Below are 20,665 nucleotides of genomic sequence, written 5' to 3' on the forward strand. Positions count from 1 at the left end.
CAATGATGCCAAAAATATACTGCCTACTGCTGCTTTAGGCATTGATTCCTAACTTTGTAAAACAAAATAAATACATAGATATAAATTTATTGAATTTTGATTAATTAAAATAATAAATCAGACTAAAATAAATATGAGGAATTACAATTCCAAGTGTAAACCTTTTTAATGCAGCAACGTATTGGTCAAAACTTAAACAAAGCCTATTGAAAGAGGCTCGGTCACGTGTCATCAGAGCGTCATCTTCATAAGACCCGTGTCCCAGCCTTTTTCAATAACTTAAACTTAAACAGGAATTCAAATTAGTCTATAATGTATATAGTAAACCTAGAATTAAATTGAATAGATTGGCTTCATTGTCACCGATACCCAATCCAGCTATTTGAGTCCGTATCGGGTAGATATCCGATAAGTGACATGTATTTTTTGTGATTGGGTGAACTGATCCTTTATCAACAGTTTAACCTGCTATTTAAAGATCCTCACAAAGACACAGATGTTCCAATCTCAACTTTTATTACAAATCAAAGATTCATTTACATCTGTGAAGACACCAAATGTTCAGTGTGTGTGAGTCATCAGTGTGTGTGAACAGTGTGTGCTCAAATCATGGCTGTATAATAAGATCTGGATAGCTCAGCCTTGCTTCCAATTTTGCCCAGTGGCCACTTGCAGTATTGTAACAGTAAATCCTCTTGCGGCCCAGAAAGCATCTTCCCCATAGACCTCCGTTGTAAAAGAGACATCTGTAAAACTGTTGAGGACAACTGCAAACAAGGTCAATTAAGACTGTTTCAATTATGAGTTTTTGATCCATGGAGGTTTCATATTTGTAAAACTTTTCTCGAGCCGAGAAAAGTGAGTCTCTGGGCCGGCGGGAGAAACACTACTGCGCATACTCAGTGGGCCACGTACCCTAGAAGTAAACCAGGAAGATAGAAAACTTTTTTGCTTATGCATCAGGCGAGTGATTCCCATTGGACTGAACCGGCGCCGTCTTGGGGTCCGGTATCCAGTTCTTATTATACATCCATGGTTGAAAGTGGCTGGATGTGTGTTTCTGTCTGACTAATAGCTCTTGGTGGTCTCATATGATTCTGGGAAAGGGAGGCTGACTTGTCCACTTCCAGCCACCAGAGGCAGGATTCCAGCGTTGGGAACAACGTTCCATGAGAGCGTCAGAGTGATGTTCTTGTTGGCCCTGGAGACGACACAGACATGACAGTTAGTCAGCCACTCGCACTACAGAACCTCAGATTTTATAATGGTATCGTGTGAACAGTGCTATAACGTCTGTCTCTGTCTCTAGAGGAGCTTTGTCTGAGATCAAATATCTGTGATCTTATGAGTTTGTTTTTTATTGTTAATACTTATTTTATTTATCATCATCATTATAGTGTCTATTTTATTCTATTTTATTTAATCAACATTTTATTGATGATCATTATCTTTTATTCTATTTCATTTTATTAAAATTGTATTATTTTAATACAATTTGCTTATTTTGTGTAGTTTCATAATTTGTATTTATTTATTTTTATTGTTATTTTTATTTCCTTGTATTTTATTTATCTTTTATAATCTTAAATACCCATCTTTTATTGCTTTCTTATTCAACAAACATTTATATTAGTTGTTTTGGTGTGCATTATTCTCTAAATCCAATTCTAACGCTCTATATACACTATATTTTTGTCAATCAGCTGTCCAGCACTTTGAATTTCTTTTGACTTATTTGAAAGGTGCTATATAAATATGATTTGATTGATTTGATTGATTTGATTGATAGTGTCTTCAAGGTTATCTCAGCTTGGGCAGAAAGTCTGTGTGATAAACTGAAGGTGTGGGCTTTGAAAGATGAGGGCATTTATCAGACAGGAAGGCTCTAATAAAAGATGCTATTGAGTTGCATTATGGGAAATGTAGGATCCCATACTAAGCTAAAAGTAAGGGCATGTCAGCCTCCGCAGCTTTGATTATGACCATTCTTTATTGAATTAAGAACCTGCTGTCCTGTCTGCGCTGATGCCTATTAGCAATTTGCACAATTTTTACAGGTGCAGTTAAAAACTGTGAAATCTGAAAGTGATTAACAGAACATTAATATAGACGGGTTTCTTGTATACAAACACTGGTCCAACCCTCTCTTATGTTATCTCATCATTGAGGTACACATGATTTTGTACGTTACCTTTCTACATGGATTTAGAGTGATGACATGCTCTCCTGGTTCAGGTGAAACTATAATACTCACACCTGGAACACTGATCCTGATCTCACATCAGGGCAGGTGTTAGGTGATGGCTCAAACATACAGTATGTACATTAATGGACATGGTAGCATTTTCACGTTGTAGCTGGTCAAGGTGGTGCTAATTTATACTTTTTTATATGCTGTTGGGTAGTTTAATGTATCATTTTATCAACATGTTTGTGTAAAATGTGTCAAATCTTGATCTGAAGAGTAATAATTGTAATAGTATAATATTTCCCTCTAAAGTACAAGTTTATACCATAGTCACGTCAAATTTCTACTCGTACGTAGGTTTTGATATTTCAAAACCTAATGGGCAGATTGCTGTGTGTGCGTGTGTCTCACCTGAGCCCGTTGCCATCATCGAAGAAGAAGTATTTGGACTTCATGTCTCTGAGGTTCAGTTTGGTGTTTTCACCTCGAAGGACGATCTTATCCCATAGCACCACCTGGTTCAGAGACTGACACACACAAACACACACTATTTGTGAGGACCAATTTTAACTGGTTAGGCTCGGGGTCAGGAGGTTAGGGTCAGGCATTTAGTTGTGATGGTTAAGGGTGAGGGGCTAGGGAATACATTATATCAATGAGTGTACTCACAAAGATAGAAGTACAGGGTTGTGTGTGTGTGTGTGTGTGTGTGTGTGTGTGTGTGTGTGTGTGTGTGTGTGTGTGTGTGTGTGTGTGTGTGTGTGTGTGTGTGTGTGTGTGTGTGTGTGTGTGTGTGTGTGTTGATAATGACTTACATTACTTCTTGTGGCGTACTCAGCAGACAGATAGAGAAACAGCTGTTTAACGTTCCAGTCAAAAATTGGCTGCAAATGTTGGACAAGTTAAGGAACAACAAGGGAAGAGACATTTTGCTGGCTGAGTTCACTGCTTGCTTCCACTGCACCATGTCAACACTCAACACCACAGAAACGTGTTAACTTCTTATAGAAGACAGAGACAGGTCTATTTCTAACGGTAGATAGATTTGGGGTTAGCGAGGTAACTCCAGGTTTAACTCTTAAGGGTTTTCAGTCCTACAACGGTGGATCACTTCTTACCGGGATAGATCGCCATGGTAACTGATGCTGAAAACCTAACCTGCTCCGCAGCAGGTTATGTTCCAGATAAGGGATCAACTCGTATAAAAGCACCGCCTACTGACCAATCAGAACTCGGTGCACAGATCTTAGTAATATTACACAAATACGAAGACGTTTAAGTCATAATCCAGGCTAAAAACAACACAGTTTAAACTGACAAATGTAGGAAGGACAGCTGGCTGTATGCTGGGGGTGTTTACCGCTTTGAAATATGTTTTTATATATATATTTTTTTACTTGTTCTTGAGTCCGTTTCACACCGCCGGAGACGGGGACGCAGCTGAAAGAAGGCTGAAATAGTCATACACGCAACAGTTTTGTTAAAGGGCATGATGAAATATAATCTATTCATCTATTACACTCTTAAAAGCTATTTATAGCTAGGTGACTATATCTGACTTTTGAGTATTCCGTTAAATTAATAAGTCTGTTAATTTACTCATTCACACATCAGGATGTTTTTTCTTTTGCCAGCTGTCCTTCCTGCATTTGGCAGCTTCAACTGTGTTACTTTTAGTCTGGATTATGTGTTCAACTTCTTCCCATTTGTCTAATATAGTTCGCTCTTCCTTTGTAAAAATGTGCCACTCTGCCTGTCTGTCTGCAACTCTATGTCTGTGATTGGTCATATACTACAGACACCGCCCCGTTCATGTGAACGCGCTCGTAGCCAGATTGAGAAACCCTTGGTTGATTTACCGAGTTGATAACCACCTTCGTAGTACTGTTTAGTGTGATCTTGTTTGTTAGGGTTAGTTACGCCAGATAAGGAGAAGATACCCTGGGTATGTTGAACTCGCTTTGTAGTACAGGCCTCTGGTGTTGATTCTTACCACAACAACCATGCATTTCACAATTAGAGGTCACTAAACAAGACTCACTCAAGATTAGAACAGAGTGGCCGACACTGGCTGCTGCTGGCTGTAACTACAATTACATTTCTTTCTTCTTGCATGTACTGTGCACTGCAGGACGTGTCATTTTGAGTCGCAGTATTCTAAAAGGATATCAGATGAGAGGTCAAAGGTGAGGAAACCCAGATCACTGCGCTCTCTGGGTCCTGTGAAGTCATCAACATTCTTCCTGTTAAACAGAGAGAGAAGGGAGATGAAGGAAGAGTCAGAGGTTTGAGGGGAAACCTGCCTCCAACCTCAAGTGTGAGTTAAAACAGCAGGAAGAATGACGGTGAATCCTTTGGGAAGCTGCATGAAATCACATGACTGAGGGTGAAAGATTTGGGATATGCTAGAATGAAAGAAACGTATGACATTAGTTGTAACTGGTGTCACTCTATACAGCAGCTTTGATTTATAGAAAATGGTTAATTGAAATGCAATCACAACCTGGGAGTTAAATCAATATTAAACATCTACAAGTGTGTCATATGTACTTTGCAATGCCGTTATTAAGTTATTTAGCTTGAATTAGTTTCAACATCCTTATTTGTACACATGCAGTCCATCTGTTAACATGAATGTTATGTTAACAGCTCTAACCTTAGAGTACTGATTTACCTTTTAGTTCATATTTCCATGAATCACACGCTATTTTAGATTAAGATTATTTCATTGTTACTTGTAATTACTGCAAAACTACAATTACTGTTCCCTGATCTGTTTCCATTCAGGAAAAAACTTCTGAATGCAGATTTTATCTGATCACATAAAACAGTTAATTTAGTTTAATAGTTTGGTACGCTGAGTGTTGTTGGAAAATGTTTGATACGGGTGCCAACATGATGCCTGACATTTAGTAATATTATCAATGAATACATTTGATCAAGTAAGCTTTTGGTTACATTAACTTCCCTTGTTTACTTATCCCATGTATCTGGATTTCATGTTTTCACACAAACTGTCATACAACAACAAGTTAGCCTGACTGCAATATTGTGTCAAATGAACAACTCAGTGATGTGGGCTAATTTCAGGATCAAGAATTAGAATGTGACCAAGCATTCTGTGTAATTTCAGTGTCATTTCCATATTTGATCCACCTGTATGTAATGAACTCATCAGAGATGCTCAGCTGCTTCCTGTTCTACTACTCTAAACAAGCACTTCCGGTTTGGTTCACTTCCGGCTACACTCACAGTTTCTGACTGATACAACCTGCTAAAACTGTAACGAGAGTCGGGTAACGTTTAAACTCCCACAACCAGAGAATTTCATGCACAGAAAGTAGATATCAAACAGCAGCAGAAGGCCCTGCAAGCTGCGTCTTTAACATCTAACACCTAGCTTAGCTTAGCTTCACGTTAACACCAGCTGTTATTAACTGCTCATTGTCTGCGTGCATCACAACGTCATCCAGCCTCAGTGCTACATGTTATTATATATATATAGCTCTGTATATACAGTATACACACAGTAGAGTCCCTGCTAACAGCTGTTGCACCTGCTGGATGCTCATGGACGGTGTGTGTGTCTTACAGCATGACTTTAGAGACGTGGATGTCCACAGGAACTCTCCTGTCTTTGAACGCCGTGGTGACGAAGCAGCCGAAGGTTAGAGCCGCCATGACGCTGAGGGAGAAGGCGAACAGAGAGTTGGCTCTGGAGAGGACCGTGTTCATGATGAAACAGCAGAGAGGAGGACAGGGAGGAGAAGAATACAGCAGCCTGGTTCAATGAGAGACGGGTAGCTGCTGGGTACAAACAGGAAGTGTCAAGTTTCAGAGGATGAACACACACTTCCTGTTAATGCATTTCAAAATAAAATAAATGTCACGTCTATTTCGGATGTTGGGGTGTTTTTTGTCGGTGAAAGTAATTTAAGATATAAATTAATGTTTTATTTATATATACAGCTCTGGAACAAATTAAGAGACCACTTCAAAATTATCAGTTTCTCTGGTTTTACTATTTATTGGTATGTGTTTGAGTAAAATTTTAATTTTTGTTTTATTCTATAAACTACTGACAACATTTCTCCCAAATTTCAAATAAAAAATATCGTCATTTATAGCATTTATTTGCAGAAAATGACAACTGGTCAAAATAACAAAAAAAATAAAAAATTTTCAGATCTCGAATAATGCAAAGAAAACAAGTTCATATAATTTTTTAAACAACACAATACTAATGTTTTAACTTAAGAGTTCAGAAATCAATATTTGGTGGAATAACCTTGATTTACAATCACAGCTTTCATGCGTCTTGGCATGCTCTCCACCAGTCTTTCACATTGCTGTTGGGTGACTTTATGCCACTCCTGGCGCAAAAATTCAAGCAGCTCGGCTTTGTTTGAGGGCTTGTGACCATCCATCTTCCTCTTGATCACATTCCAGAGGTTTTCAATGGGATTCAGGTCTGGAGATTGGGCTGGCCATGACAGGGTCCTGATCTGGTGGTCCTTCATCCACACCTTCACTGACCTGGCTGTGTGGCATGGAGCATTGTCCTGCTGGAAAAAACACTCCTCAGAGTTGGGGAACATTGTCAGAGCACAAAAGAAGCAAAGAAGAGCCAGGCTGAGGTTTGTACTTGGCTTGATTCACAAAGACAAATCTGCCCGATTCCAGCCTTGCTGAAGCACCCCCAGATCATCACCGATCCTCCACCAAATTTCACAGTAGGTGCGAGACACTGAGGCTTGTAGGCCTCTCCAGGTCTCCGTCTAACCATTAGACGATCAGGTGTTGGGCAAAGCTGAAAATTAGACTCATTGGACTCATCAGAGAAGATGACCTTACTCCAATCCTCTATGGTCCAATCCTTATGGTCTTTTGCAAACCTCAGCCTGGCTCTTCTTTGCTTCTTTGGTGCTCTGACAATGTTCCCCAACTCTGAGGAGTGTTTTTTCCAGCAGGACAATGCTCCATGCCACACAGCCAGGTCAGTGAAGGTGTGGATGAAGGACCACCAGATCAGGACCCTGTCATGGCCAGCCCAATCTCCAGACCTGAATCCCATTGAAAACCTCTGGAATGTGATCAAGAGGAAGATGGATGGTCACAAGCCATCAAACAAAGCCGAGCTGCTTGAATTTTTGCGCCAGGAGTGGCATAAAGTTCCCCAACAGCAATGTGAAAGACTGGTGGAGAGCATGCCAAGACGCATGAAAGCTGTGATTGTAAATCAAGGTTATTCCACCAAATATTGATTTCTGAACTCTTCCTAAGTTAAAAAATTAGTATTGTGTTGTTTAAAAATTAATATGAACTTGTTTTCTTTGCATTAATCCAGATCTGAGAACACTGCATCTTTTTTTGTTATTTTGACCAGTTGTCATTTTCTGCAAATAAATGCTCTAAATTACAATATTTTTGTTTGAAATTTGGGAGAAATGTTGTAAGTAGTTTATAGAATAAAACAAAAAATTTAATTTTACTCAAACACATACCAATAAATAGTAAAACCAGAGAAACTGATAATTTTGAAGTGGTCTCTTAATTTTTTCCAGAGCTGTATATATATACACATATATGAGTGTATATATATTTAATATATAAACATTAATTTATATCTTATATATATATATATAAACATTAATTTATATCCTATATATATATATATATATATAAGTGTATCATGTATAATACATGATACACTCTTTCTAAAATTAGATTTTAGTTGTGTAAATTCATGCAGGCCAAGAGAGGATCACTCCTTTTCTGTGTAACTAATGTTTGCAACAGGCTGACAAAAATATACCATGAAATATAATATATATATATGGTAACATAATTCTCAAACACTGATTTTAAATAAGCAGCTCGAAAGTCTGCTGCAGTGAACGTTGTATTGAACTCACTGTAGTGGAAGTGTTGTCTTTAAGATGTCTTTTCTCTCCCGCATACTTCCGGTTCTGTGTTACTTGACAGCGCTTGACACCATGGATGTGACCGGATGTGACGCAGCAGCGAGTGATGAGTAGGCGGAAGAAGCAGGCTGCATTCTTTTTTCAAATAACTTTATTTATAACAGATTCAAGAACAACATGGGTATGTGGTGGTATCATACTGTATGTGTACCGTGTACCCTGGATTACTGAAATCATACAGGTTTGTATGCAGTTACAAAGTAAAGGTAAGACTAGTCTTTTATCTATAATAAAACATACATACTAAATACAAGACTTAAACGTATACGAACTGAAGTATGAGATGCATAATAAATGGAATCTAGCATGTGAACTTGATATGAATAAGCATTGTGTATATAATATGAAATTAATTATTGGATTACATGTATTATTTGAGATTTTGCCATGTATGACATTTATTAGATATACAATTAACGCACATCTTTTTACATTGTATATTCTTTTTATTCTTTATTCTTTGAACCTTTGCATATCCCCTCTTACACATTCCTGCCCAGCTCTTTCCTTTTAAACTGTTACATTGTACATGTATTTATTTTAATTTTATATATATATATATTTTAATATTATTATTGTAATTATTTCTATTCTATATTTATGTTTCTAGAACACGATTTGTTATTAATATTTAACAATTCTACTTTATCCAGCAATGAACAATATTTCATTAATTTGCTTATTGTTTTAGCCAAATTTTACATTCAGAAAATTAAATTCTTGAAGAACTTACTATATTATACTACATTTAAAAAAAAAATCTAGGTATATATCTTCAAACACTATCACATTTAAAAACCTGTAATAAAATATTAAACAAAACTATTGATTTATGCAACTCTTCAATATTATATCTGATTAAGTAAACCTTTTGCGTGGGTTCATAGTTCATATATATGCTATTTTTGTTGTTTTTCTTTTTTTCTTTATACATATTTCTGTCATGGAACTAAATAATCTTTATTTTTTTCTTTTGTTTCTAACTCTGTCTCTATTGTACTACTTTCTGCGAAGACTTATGCAATAATTGCAAAAATGTTTTCAAAAAAAAATCCTGTATGTGAAAATCTACTTGGCACGCACATATAGATACACACACTACATGCAAAGAGCTGAGGGCTTTGTGTGTGTGTGTGTTAGTGATGTGTTGGTCACGAACGAGTCGGCTCTTTGAGCCGGCTCTTTTAAGTGAACGATAAGAGTCTTTTTTTCTTTTTCTTTAATTAATTCAAGCCAGAATGATAGGACAATTTTCTCTCTGCGCCACGGGCATTCGATGCACTGACTGTGACTGAATGTTGTGTTAATGATGTCCGTGCGACCAATCAGGTGATGACAGACAAGGATCATACCATCAAGCAGGGAGGGGCGGGGAGGGGCAGGGATGCACGGCGCGCTGACGGTCTACAGGTACAGAGCAGGAGGGAGAGGAGGAGAGAAAGAGAGAGGAGTGTGGTGCGCGAATAGCAGACAAGATGAGTGACAGTCAGAAACGAAGCCGGATGTAAAATTATGGTATTCTGGAAATTATAAGGTTTAGTATAATTAAATTGAATAATTTAAGTGATATATCTGCACACATACTAATCATAGATCCAAACAGCGCTAAATTTGGCTGAACTATAAAAGGCAGAAGAGGTAAAACGAAGAGCCGTTTGGGAGCCGAAAGAGCCGGCTCTTCTTGGTGAGCTGAGCCAAATGATCTGGCTCACTAAAAAGAGACGGAATTCCCATCACTAGTGTGAGTGTGTGGGCAAGCTGTCCAATTCAAGGACAAAAATAGTTCCTGTCGTCCACACGTGGGCGCGCATGTGAGATGGTCATGTGGGTTGAACATCGAGCACAACAACAACAACAAAGCCCTTCAGCCAATCAGCTGTGAGCACTAGACCCCCCAGCCCAGCAGCCTAGCCTCACACCGCTATGTGTCTATTCTCAGCTGTTCCTCCGCTGCGGGAAGATGCCAGAGACCGGAGGAGCTCCGGAGATGTCCCGGAAAAGAGGCGCTGAACCCGGACCGCTACCGGAGCAGGTCCCAGAGAGGAAGAAAGCGTGCTGGGGCATTCTGACCAGCCAAGGTCGGTACACTGCTGCTGAGCTGTGGTTAAAGCACAGCTTGATCACGCTGCTATAGGCGAAGGTATTATTATTATTATTATTATTTTATAATATACGTATTTAAATACATGTAGGATATGTATACATTGATATGTAGGATGCAGGATGTATTTACTCCGGTCAAACCTCGTGTAAAAAGACAAAATCAGCTTAAAAGTAAGAGCAAAAATAATGTTACATCATACAAGTAGCTTTGTGGACTATACTATATGATTGACATGTGATATTGGGGCCTCTTACTCATATTACTTACAACTCTTGACAGCCTGATTCCATCTTTGGCTTTCAGGTTTCCTTAAAGGTCCCATATCGTGCTCATTTTCAGGTTCACACTCTTATTTTATGTTTCTACTAGAACATGTTTACATGCGGTAATGTTAAAAAAAACTTTATGTTTCTCATATAGTCTGCCTGGATATACCTGTATTTACTCTTTGCCGGAAACGCTCCGTTTTAGTGCGTCAGGTTGCTGCTCCCCAAGTGCTCCACAGACAGACTCAGGAAATCCTTTGTCCCCCGAGCCATCAAACTGTACAACACCTCTCTAGGGCGGGAGGGGACAAAGGAGGACGGTCTGCAGGACAGATAATAATGCACTATACTCACTTCTAACAGTCTCTTCTGCACTATAGTCACTTTTTTAATAGTCCTATATCACAGCTGTTACCCTGCACTATATTCAGTTTCAACAGTTTTCTTCATCTCCTTGTATTTTTATATCTGGTATATTTTTTTGTACTTTGCACTACTAACTTTTTTACTGCCTTTTTACTAACATGTTTTGTACTATGGAACTGTGATGCTGGAAACTTGAATTTCCCTCGGGATCAATAAAGTTACTATCTATCTATCTATCTCTCTATTTCAACGGAATTGCATTGCTAGGCAACAGCTTGGGTCCATGTTTACTTCCTGTCAGCTGGTGTCATTCACATACACTGCAGCAGGCAATAAACTAGGACACATTTAGAATGCTTTTACGTTTAAAACTGTGAAATGGTCTAAATATTGTAGATTTGTGACATCACAAATGGATAAAAATCCTGACAGTTTGTTCCTAAAGCACAGTTTCTGAATACGGGCTGTGGGTATTTCTCTCTGGATTGAGTGTTTTGATACTTTCACAGTATTTATACAGCACTTAAACCTGCTTTATGATATAAAAGACATGAAAATCTCACTTTTTACAGTATGGGACCTTTAATGTTACCAAACTGAGAAAAATAAAAAGAACTGTCAACCCTCTCAACTCAACCCTCAACAAAGCTTTTATAAACCATTTCTAATATTTCCTGTCCTGTAGCCTATACTATAACAGCTAGTGACATACAGACAGCGCATTGCTTACCTTTTTGTCCTTTTCTGAATTCAAATTAAAAAGGGATGGAGGTAGGAGGTAGGAGTCAGGAAATAAATAAATAACCATACAGTGCAGGGCTCAAAATACTTTTTTTCTGTGTACATGCACTGTTCATGCTAACATTTCAAATAACATGAACCACATCTTATTTACCTTAACCAATTTTTTTTACTGCACCATTCGGTGAAGGACAACTAGAGAGGCGAAGTCCCTCTCCTTCCAGCGGACCCCATGTGACCTTAATTGGAAAAAATATATGGTAGTCAACGGTGAGATACAAATAGGCCCATTTATTTGATCCTGTTTGAATTGCGTCCTGAATCACACATATGATGTTTGTCAATTTAAAAGGTAATTTTGCAAGTCAAGAAAGTCTCTCATCTCGCACAATATACGTCACCAACACTATAGCTAGATAACTCGCACAAATTATCTTACCTGATGTTTTATCCATCTTTCTTGACTTGCAAATTTATCTTTTAAATTGTCTTTAAGAAAGTACTACGTGGAGCATAAAAAACAAACCAAACTTGTCATTTCTGGACTGTTATTTTTGTTACTTATCGCCCCACAAAAATATATGGCAATATCAATATAACGGCTAATAAATCACTGCGGCAAATTCATCTATTCCAGACGTGACTCAGAAAATGAGATGAGAATAATGCAGACTGTTGTGAAACAAAGAAAATGGAAGAACATGGAAGGAGACATATGAGGGACAAATGAAGGAAAATGTTGCAGTGACGCAGTGAGGAGGATGACATTCAGACAGGTAGTTCATGTGTGAGGTAAAGAAGGTTTCTCATGACCTTTCCAAAATGGCTCCTGGCGCTGGCATGTACAGAGAGGTCAGAGACGGAGATGACCTCACAGCCCATCTAAATATGGCTGCTGCCTCTGTAACTGTCCACTCTCAACACAACAGATGGTAATAAGAAGACTTTGTTTTTCTTGGTGGCTAATAGCAGATTCAGTGGCGAGTTAGCTGGTTCAGCAGATAGTTTAGGTTAGTTTGTTAATCTCAACACACTGGTAAGATTGCTCTGCCTGTGGCGCAAGCAGCCAGTCAGTTATCCAGCTACTTATTCAGTCAGCTAGTAAGCTGGCTAGTAGTTATTATTAGTATTTGCAGTGTGTGGTCAGTGTTCAGTGTAGCCGGTCAGGCGATCTTCCAGTCTGACAGACTCTACATAAGGACAAGCAGAAGGTGTGGAGGTCCTTTCATATCCATTTCATTTAAAATGTCTTATGTCTACCGGTGGCTGGATGTGCCATGGGGAGACGGAGATATGGGTATGTTGTTGATAAGACTTTGTGCGTTTATGTGGTGCATACTGGGGTGCAGTTATTGATACCACAGCTGTTGAGAAAAAGCTCTCTCACACTAAATATAACCGCAGGGAGCAATGCTGAAGTCCTGCTACAGACTGTGTTTTGAGCAGATATCTTCCTTTAATGTAAAATGAGTGGAGCAACAATTAACAATCATTGTTATTATTTGATTTAATACAATTAAAGCTACTACAATATATGTACAAGTGTATGTGATTTTAGCATATCCCTGTTTTGTGTCTTAAAGTTTGTTCGTCTAAGATGGGAAACACACAACAGAGGTCTCGATTCAAACCGGGCACTTTGTGGTTGATGGTCGGCCACCGGTCCACCACGGCGCCCTCTGTTATTCTATAGTTCAGCTGTAATGTGAAGAAAAATCACTCACCCGTTTCAATATTTGATTCAGCAAAATGAGAAAGGATAAGTTGGATCTATATCTAACTTGATGATGAAGTATGCCTGCTCTGTAGCAGTTAATTGTTTTTTGGGTATAATTCAGCTCATCCCGGTGCCTCTGACTGAGTCAGTAAATCATGTCCATATCCTCCTGACAACACATAAATGCCACTTAATGCCCCAGCAATACTTAGAACATGTAATCTAGTGTAGTACCCAGAAAAACGGTCTCAGTTGTTCTTCACTGTAAGAGCCAATTATCCACATATAATTATATTTGGTAAAATTGACATGACATAATGCATAAGTTATGATATTATTTTACCACAGTTGTCGTATATTTTGAATAGCGACCATGTAGGATTATGCTGTTTACTGTTTTCTTGTCACGATGTGCTATAATAGACATTTTATTATTTACGACCATTATTTAGTGCCGTGAGGCAGTTTTTCAATGCAAAAAATCACCGGAAAATCTCCTGCCGTGACGTTGTAATTGATTCAAGTTTTCCCCTGGGTCTTCAGAAAAAGGATTGAAAAGAATTGGAACACGAGTCAGAACTGAGATGCCGTGCAGACTAAGTGGCCTATAGGATCTTGGAGCATGATAAAACAACCACTATGTCTCGAAAACGATTCTGATAGCATGAGATTGTAGTAAAATGAGACAGTTCTGGTTTAAATCAGTGTAGTATCCCCTGCACACTCTGGTGTCTGTCACAGTGTCCTTTTGGTTACTACCACTGGGAGTCAAGTGAGAACATTTTCAAATCTTACACATAAGAATATAACAGTTCAAATTCAATGGCATGATGGAACAAGTATTACAAATATATCTCTATGGGTCACTTACAGTAAGTGGTATATTTTGCTACACCTGTAACAAACTGTTTGTCTGTTTCCTTCTGTGTGCGTGTGTGTGCGTGTGTGTGCGTGTGTGTGTGTGTGTGTGTGTGTGTGTGTGTGTGTGTGTGTGTGTGTGTGTGTGTGTGTGTGTGTGTGTGTGTGTGTGTGTGTGTGTGTGTGTGTGTGTGTGTGTGTATGTGTGTGTTTGTTGTGTGTCCAGGGTCCTGGGCAGATCGCTCCCCTCTCCATGAAGCAGCTTCTCAGGGTCGACTGCTTGCCCTGCACACTCTACTGGCTCAGGTAACATCCTTACACACACACACACACACACACACACACACACACACACATGCGACATTTGGCAGGGATACGTTTTTGCATTTTGCTTCTGGTACATTTTGTATGTGTAAACCACAGGCAGTATATAAAGATGGACGGCTCGTCTCCACTTCCTCCCACTGTACAGAAGTGAAGCCAAAATATCCCGGATACGGGAGCTGCCATCCTGAGATTTTGACTTCATTTAGAGCCAGAGTCTGCGCAGTAGTGATCGGGTGGTGGAGCCGCGGTATCGAGGTCATCTGCCCGAACCAATCGGGGAGTTGTCATGTCGTCCATCTTTATATACAATCTATGGTGTGAACCTATGTAGTCCAGAAAAAGACCTCTTGGATCCAAAAGCCTCAGTTCACTTCAAGCTGGGGCTGAAACGATTCCTTGAGTAACTCGATTACGAAATATCATTGATGCAAATTCTGTGCATCGAACCTTCGTTTAATCCGTATAATTGTATACAGCGCACTGTGTTCCGCATGGAGGATCATCACAGTCGCACAAAGGCAATGTTTAGCGTAAAATTAACCGTAATGTGTGAAGAATTATAGGCCTCCTGTCTTCCAATTTAATCTGGCAACACAGATCCCACACAGAAACACCCATTTGATTTGCAAATCACTATGAAATCACTATGAGATTAGCTGGAGAAATTACCAATCGGGGGCAGAGTGGGAAAAAGGGTTACAAATCTGGAGTGTTGACAGGTATGACAGGGGGGCTTGAAATACCAAGGTAGTTGATTCAAATAAGTCAGTCTAAAAAAATAAAGTCATAATGTTGTGTGCTTTGATTTTTTTAGGGATATCAAGTCAACATTGTCACCATCGATCATGTGACCCCTCTCCATGAAGCCTGCCTGTCAGGACATGTGGCCTGTGTCAGAGCATTAGTAAATGCTGGAGCTAATGTAAGAATTCTTCTTCTTATCACCATGTGTCCACCCTAAAACTCATCATCACTGTCATTAAACAGCTGCTGACTTTCATTTATACACTAACGTGTGTGTGTGTGTGTGTGTTAGTAGATATAGTGATTGTTTTTTGTGTGTGTGTGTGTCTAGGTAAATGCTGCTACCATCGATGGTGTCACTCCTCTGTACAACTGTTGTACCTCTGGGAGTGTCGGTTGTATGGAACTGCTGCTGCAGAATGGAGCGCACACACACACAACACACACACACTTCCCCTCGGCTCTGCATGAAGCCTGCAAGAGAGGTCAGTATCCAGAAGACTGGACACAGAGACACAATATCTCAAACATCTTGTCACCAGATTTTGGAATTTGGTGGAATTTGGCTGAATGTCTCATCTCACTCACGTGCTGGCCTTTTGAAAATGAAACAGATCAGCTAAAGGTTGCTACGACATTTAAAGGTCAGGTTGTAATGTTTAACTACAGTAGAGAGGTCACGTTCTGGTGAAAACCTGATAACAGAGCACAAAGGTACCAGAGGCATGTACTACAAAGTGATTTCAACATACCCAGGGTATCTTCTCGTTATCTGGCTTCATTGACCCTAACAAACGAGATCCCGCTAAACGGTCCTACGAAGCTGGTTATCAACTCGGTAAATCAACCCAGGGTTTCTCCATCTGGCTATGAGCGCGTTCACATGAAAAGGGTGGTGTTTGCAGCATGTGACCAATCACAAACATGGACAAGTCTACAGACTTGCAGACAGACAGGCAGAGCGGCACATTTTACAAAGGAAGAGCGAACTATAATAGACATATACGAAGAAGTTAAACACTTAATCCAGACTAAAAATAACCCAGTTGAAGCTGCAAAATGCAGGAAGGACAGCTGGCAAAAGAAAAGAACTCCTGATGTGTGAATGAGTAAATTAACAGATTTATTAATTAAACGGAATACTCAAAAGTCAAATATAGTCATTTAGATATAAATAGCTTTTAGATTTGTTATGGATGAATGGATTACACTTCATTATGTATGAGTATTTCAACCTTCTTTCAGCTGTGTCCCCGTCTCCAGCGGTGTGAAACAAACTCGAGACCAAGTAAAAAAAATAACCCCCAGCATAAATCCAGATGTCCTTCCTGCATTTGTCATTTTAAACTGTGTTAATTTCAGCCTGGATTATGACTGTAACTTCTTCGTATTATAGTGTAATATTATCATACGATCCGAGCTCTGATTGGTCAGTAGGAGGTGCTTTTATACGAGTTGATGTCTTAACTGGAACACAACCTGCTCCGGAGCAGGTTTGCTGTTCAGCGTCAGTTACCATGGCGATCTACAACGGTAAGAAGTGATCCACCTTCGTAGGATGGAAAACCCTGAAGGGTTAACCCTGAAGTTACCTAACGCCAAATCCTGATTCGTAGTACAGGCCTCTGGGCTCCAGAGTGCGCCTGCGAGTTAAAATTTCACATGGTCGCATGATGATCATTTTCATTGGTGCCCCCGCCGGCACTTGGTGCCCTACACACAGCGCATGATGCGTGTGTACGTAGAACTTTACGAAGAAATCCATATAGAAGTTACCGTGTTCCAAAAATTAATCAGTCTATAGGTGAATATTTTAAAAACCATGCTGTACCAAAAAAAGGTGCAACCAAATCATGTGCTGGTGTGACCAACTGAGAAAGTTTGTAGCAGTGGAAAAGTTAATCTGGAGCCCTGGGTACTGTTCAATAACTTTTCAAAGTAAAAGCTGTTTACAATTACACTTCAATTCAAATTACTTCAGCATTGAAAGTTAGTGAATGTTTCATCATTCTGAGTGTGAGTGAGTGTGTGTGTGTGTGTCTGTGTGTGCAGGTAATAGCAAGTGTGTGGAGTCCCTGCTGTCTCATGGAGCAGATCCAGACTATGGAGTGTCCCACTTGGGCTCTGCTCTCTACATGAGCTGTCTACACCGACACACAGACTGCTCAAAGATTCTGCTGCACAGAGGTGTGTCTCATTTACGGCAACTCTGTAGCACACCTGTGTTACCTCCTGTAGTGTGAGCGTGTGTCCACAGCTTTCTATGATTGTTTTGGTATTTTTAGTCCAGAAAATGAGCAGCTTTACCCAATGTGCTCAAAGTGACGCCACCTTTTGTTTATTACTTAATGAATTCATTGTCTTGGCAGTTGATACCCATTAATACGAGTATGTCTTGAGTAGTCTTTCAATCATTATATTTTGGTGTACATGTTGTTCCCCACCGTTGTTGTCATTGCCATACAGACTAACAACAGTACTGCTGCCATTTTTGGCAGTTATTTTGAATTTAGGACAGGTTCTATGCCATTGGAACTTTGGATTCCTAACTTGAGAAATCTCTCAGTTAGGACGGTTCTGTAATAGCTAAATTTCTACTCTAACATAAGATTTTTTTCCCTAAATACAGTTAGGAAACATGTTTCTGTCGGACCAATGTCATCCTAAACTGAGAGGCGACACGTTCAGACTTAGGAAGTTTCTGTAATGAGGCCCCTGACCCCCAAGTTGGGTTCCACTACTCTAATAATAATAACAATAATTCTGTAATGAGACCCCTGACCCCCAGGTTGGGATCAACTACTCTAGGCTGTTCCTCTGTGAAGAAGTGATTTTTCATTATATTCTTTTGAACTCTAATAAAGGACCCAATTCTACTTTTTTCCACTGCATAGGGGGTTAAATCCTGTGTAGAGTTCTCTTCTATTCTATCTACACAATGACTGAATTTATTATTTAATGTCTTCTCTTCTCTCCTCTCCTCTTGTCTGTGTCCTCTCTAGGAGCCAGTGTTAATTTAGGCAGAGGAGGTGACAGTCCTCTGCATGCCACTGTCAGACAGGACAGTGCAGATCAGGTGTCAGTGTTACTAGACTATGGAGCTGATGTCAACATCAGAGACAGTAACGATCAGCGACCTGTGGAGCTAGCGCCTGCTGGTGGAAAAACACAACAGCTGCTACTGACATTTGAAGGTACTGCAATGTCTTCTGCTGCAATGATTCTCAATACTTATGCATGGAACCATTTGAAATTCAAGCTGAGCTGTATCACAGCAGTAAGAGGAAATCACTCTGTCTCTCTCTAGTTTCTCCGAGGAGTCTCTGCCAGTTGTGTCGTCTCCAGATCAGGAACCTGATTGGTCGATCCAGATTGAAGCAGCTCCCCCTCCTTCCTCTCCCTTCCCTGCTCACTCACTATCTGGAGTACACATAGGATGATGGGAAGAGCAACTACAATTCAGGCCCTGTTCAGACCTGGTATTAACATGCGTCCTCAGAGATCGGATCACAAGTGGACAGCTCTAAGTACAGGTGTGAACGCACTCAGGACGCATTGAAATCGGATCTTTCAGACCACATTCAGAGGTGGTCTGGGCCACATATGACCACATTATTTTAGCAGTGTGTAGTGAATGTGTCCTGGGCTAGATTAAGGACCACCTACTCAACTGACGTCCTGCTGGGATCAGTGGGTCTCTGAGCTCCTCATGCGAACAGACGGGCAGACGCGAGCGCTTGTCAGCATGGAAACGGCCTTCATGCTCTACTGTATCCTGTCGGTGCAACTGTATTTTATTACAATATATCTTATCTATGGGCTACATACAGTAGGCTATCTACGGACTATCAGACTAGGCACAGGAAGTGCATTATTATCATATTGTTGGAGATGTGTCTGTGTTTTTGTTCCGGTGTTTTGCACGAAGCTGTCACCTGCCCACCAGCTCGCTCTCTCTCCTCCCCGGCTCTCTGGAGCTCTGTACCCGCTGTTTCCTGGCAAAGGCAGAGGTGTCTGCAGCACGGAGGTCCCCGGGGACCACCGCTACAATAACACTTTAACCAAATTCACGAATATGTAGGATATTACTGCTGATATTCATGTAATATTTCGTCACAACGTCTGCTGTATTAGCCATGTGTTTATTACATGATTATTTGCACATAGAGCGGGGAAGTGAGATCAGATCACAAGTGGTCACTCAAGACGCATGCGGGGACGCATTCTAATACCAGGTCTGAACAGGGCCTCAGATGCCATTTCTTTAACATTTTAAATAAGGATGTGCCAATCTTCTTATTAACCACATTATGTGTTAACACATGACAATGTTTTAAACCGTATGGTTGAATTTGGCTATACAACGTCATTACTTCAAAATACACTGAAGACTTACTCTGATTCATGCTGCACTCTGGTACACAGTCCACTGCCTTTGTGTTGCCATTATAGACACAATCACTGTTTATTTTGATTTTTTTATTCAATAGGACTCACATTTGTCTGACTGATAGTGACAGCTGATTCAGACTATTTTGTCTCTATATGTTGGTTTAACACAATATGTCATTTTGTAAATATTGAAATAAATGTTCCACTGACAAGCATGGTGTCTGTATGTACTGTGTATGTTAATACCAATAAATGATCCGTGACATGGCCTCACTGACCTGTCCAGCAGTCTCACAGCAGTGAGCTTGGAAGAGGGTTACGCTATTAGTTTGCTAAAGCAGTATATGGGGTCAGTAAAGTAAACTGGGAAAAAAAGTTTGGAAATTTGTGTTTGGTTGATTATTTCTTTGTTGTTACAATGCTATTTGGCATTGTATTTTACATCGTTGGAAAGCCTGTTTATTTACCTTCACATTGATGTCCAACTTGTAAGGATCATGCATTTGTGGGATGAGCAGCACAGCTGATTATGTGGGGAGCGCCCAAGAAAAATTTGCCAAAATGCTCTGACAATGGTAAACAGTGTATTCTCCTGTTGGTATTGACTCTTGTTTTGAGTTGTTTGGTGGATTGGATGATTGAACTCTTTTTCAGTAACAAGGAACAAACAAGACATATTGGCAATTTTACACTTTATTCATTTAATACACCGTCAGGAGCCTCAGTAGCGGTGGAAGATCCATACGCAGCCACAACAGCCTGGCACCTCCTCCTCATGCTGGTCACCAACCTGGTCACACGTTGCTGTGGGATGGCATTCCATTCCTCAACCAGGGTTCGTTGCAGGTCAGCCAGCATGGTTGTGTGTTCCATCAATGTCACTGGTAGAACAAGGCTTGTCATCATTGAAGGCCATCTCAATGCAGTGAGATATCAGGATGAGATTCTGCAGCCAGTGGCGATCCCATACCTCCACAA

The 20,665-nt window shown here is 39.9% G+C and overlaps 2 protein-coding genes across 2 annotated transcripts; one reads left to right on the forward strand and one right to left on the reverse strand.

Moving 5' to 3' along the window:
* Positions 1 to 499: 499 nt before the first annotated feature.
* spcs3 (signal peptidase complex subunit 3) lies at positions 500 to 6,021 on the reverse strand. Its single transcript, XM_074628271.1, has 5 exons — positions 5,781 to 6,021; positions 4,356 to 4,431; positions 3,004 to 3,078; positions 2,600 to 2,715; positions 500 to 1,201 (listed from the first exon to the last, which is right to left on the reverse strand). The coding sequence occupies exons 1-5, from the start codon at positions 5,921 to 5,923 to the stop codon at positions 1,069 to 1,071; spliced, it is 543 nt and encodes a 180-aa protein (XP_074484372.1). The 5' UTR covers positions 5,924 to 6,021; the 3' UTR covers positions 500 to 1,068.
* Positions 6,022 to 8,221: 2,200 nt separating this feature from the next.
* asb5b (ankyrin repeat and SOCS box containing 5b) lies at positions 8,222 to 19,899 on the forward strand. Its single transcript, XM_074628518.1, has 8 exons — positions 8,222 to 8,378; positions 10,112 to 10,250; positions 14,451 to 14,530; positions 15,366 to 15,473; positions 15,627 to 15,780; positions 17,348 to 17,482; positions 18,298 to 18,489; positions 18,603 to 19,899. Exons 1-8 carry the CDS (start codon positions 8,316 to 8,318, stop codon positions 18,728 to 18,730), a joined length of 999 nt encoding a protein of 332 aa, XP_074484619.1. The 5' UTR covers positions 8,222 to 8,315; the 3' UTR covers positions 18,731 to 19,899.
* The last annotated feature ends 766 nt before the right edge of the window (positions 19,900 to 20,665 follow it).

The sequence above is a fragment of the Sebastes fasciatus genome, chromosome 3, assembly GCF_043250625.1.
Source record: "Sebastes fasciatus isolate fSebFas1 chromosome 3, fSebFas1.pri, whole genome shotgun sequence".
NCBI lineage: Eukaryota > Metazoa > Chordata > Actinopteri > Perciformes > Sebastidae > Sebastes > Sebastes fasciatus.

Coding starts and splice junctions, on each gene's coding strand:
- spcs3 (XM_074628271.1), bottom strand. CDS start 5,923: ATGAACACGGTCCTCTCCAGAGCCAACTCTCTGTTCGCCTTCTCCCTC. Junction 4,432..5,780: donor CACGTCTCTAAAGTCATGCT/GTAAGACACACA, acceptor TCTGTTTAACAG/GAAGAATGTTGATGACTTCA. Junction 2,716..3,003: donor AGTACGCCACAAGAAGTAAT/GTAAGTCATTAT, acceptor TGTGTGTGTCAG/TCTCTGAACCAGGTGGTGCT.
- asb5b (XM_074628518.1), top strand. CDS start 8,316: ATGTGTACCGTGTACCCTGGATTACTGAAATCATACAGGTTTGTATGC. Junction 14,531..15,365: donor TGCACACTCTACTGGCTCAG/GTAACATCCTTA, acceptor TGATTTTTTTAG/GGATATCAAGTCAACATTGT. Junction 17,483..18,297: donor AAAGATTCTGCTGCACAGAG/GTGTGTCTCATT, acceptor TGTCCTCTCTAG/GAGCCAGTGTTAATTTAGGC.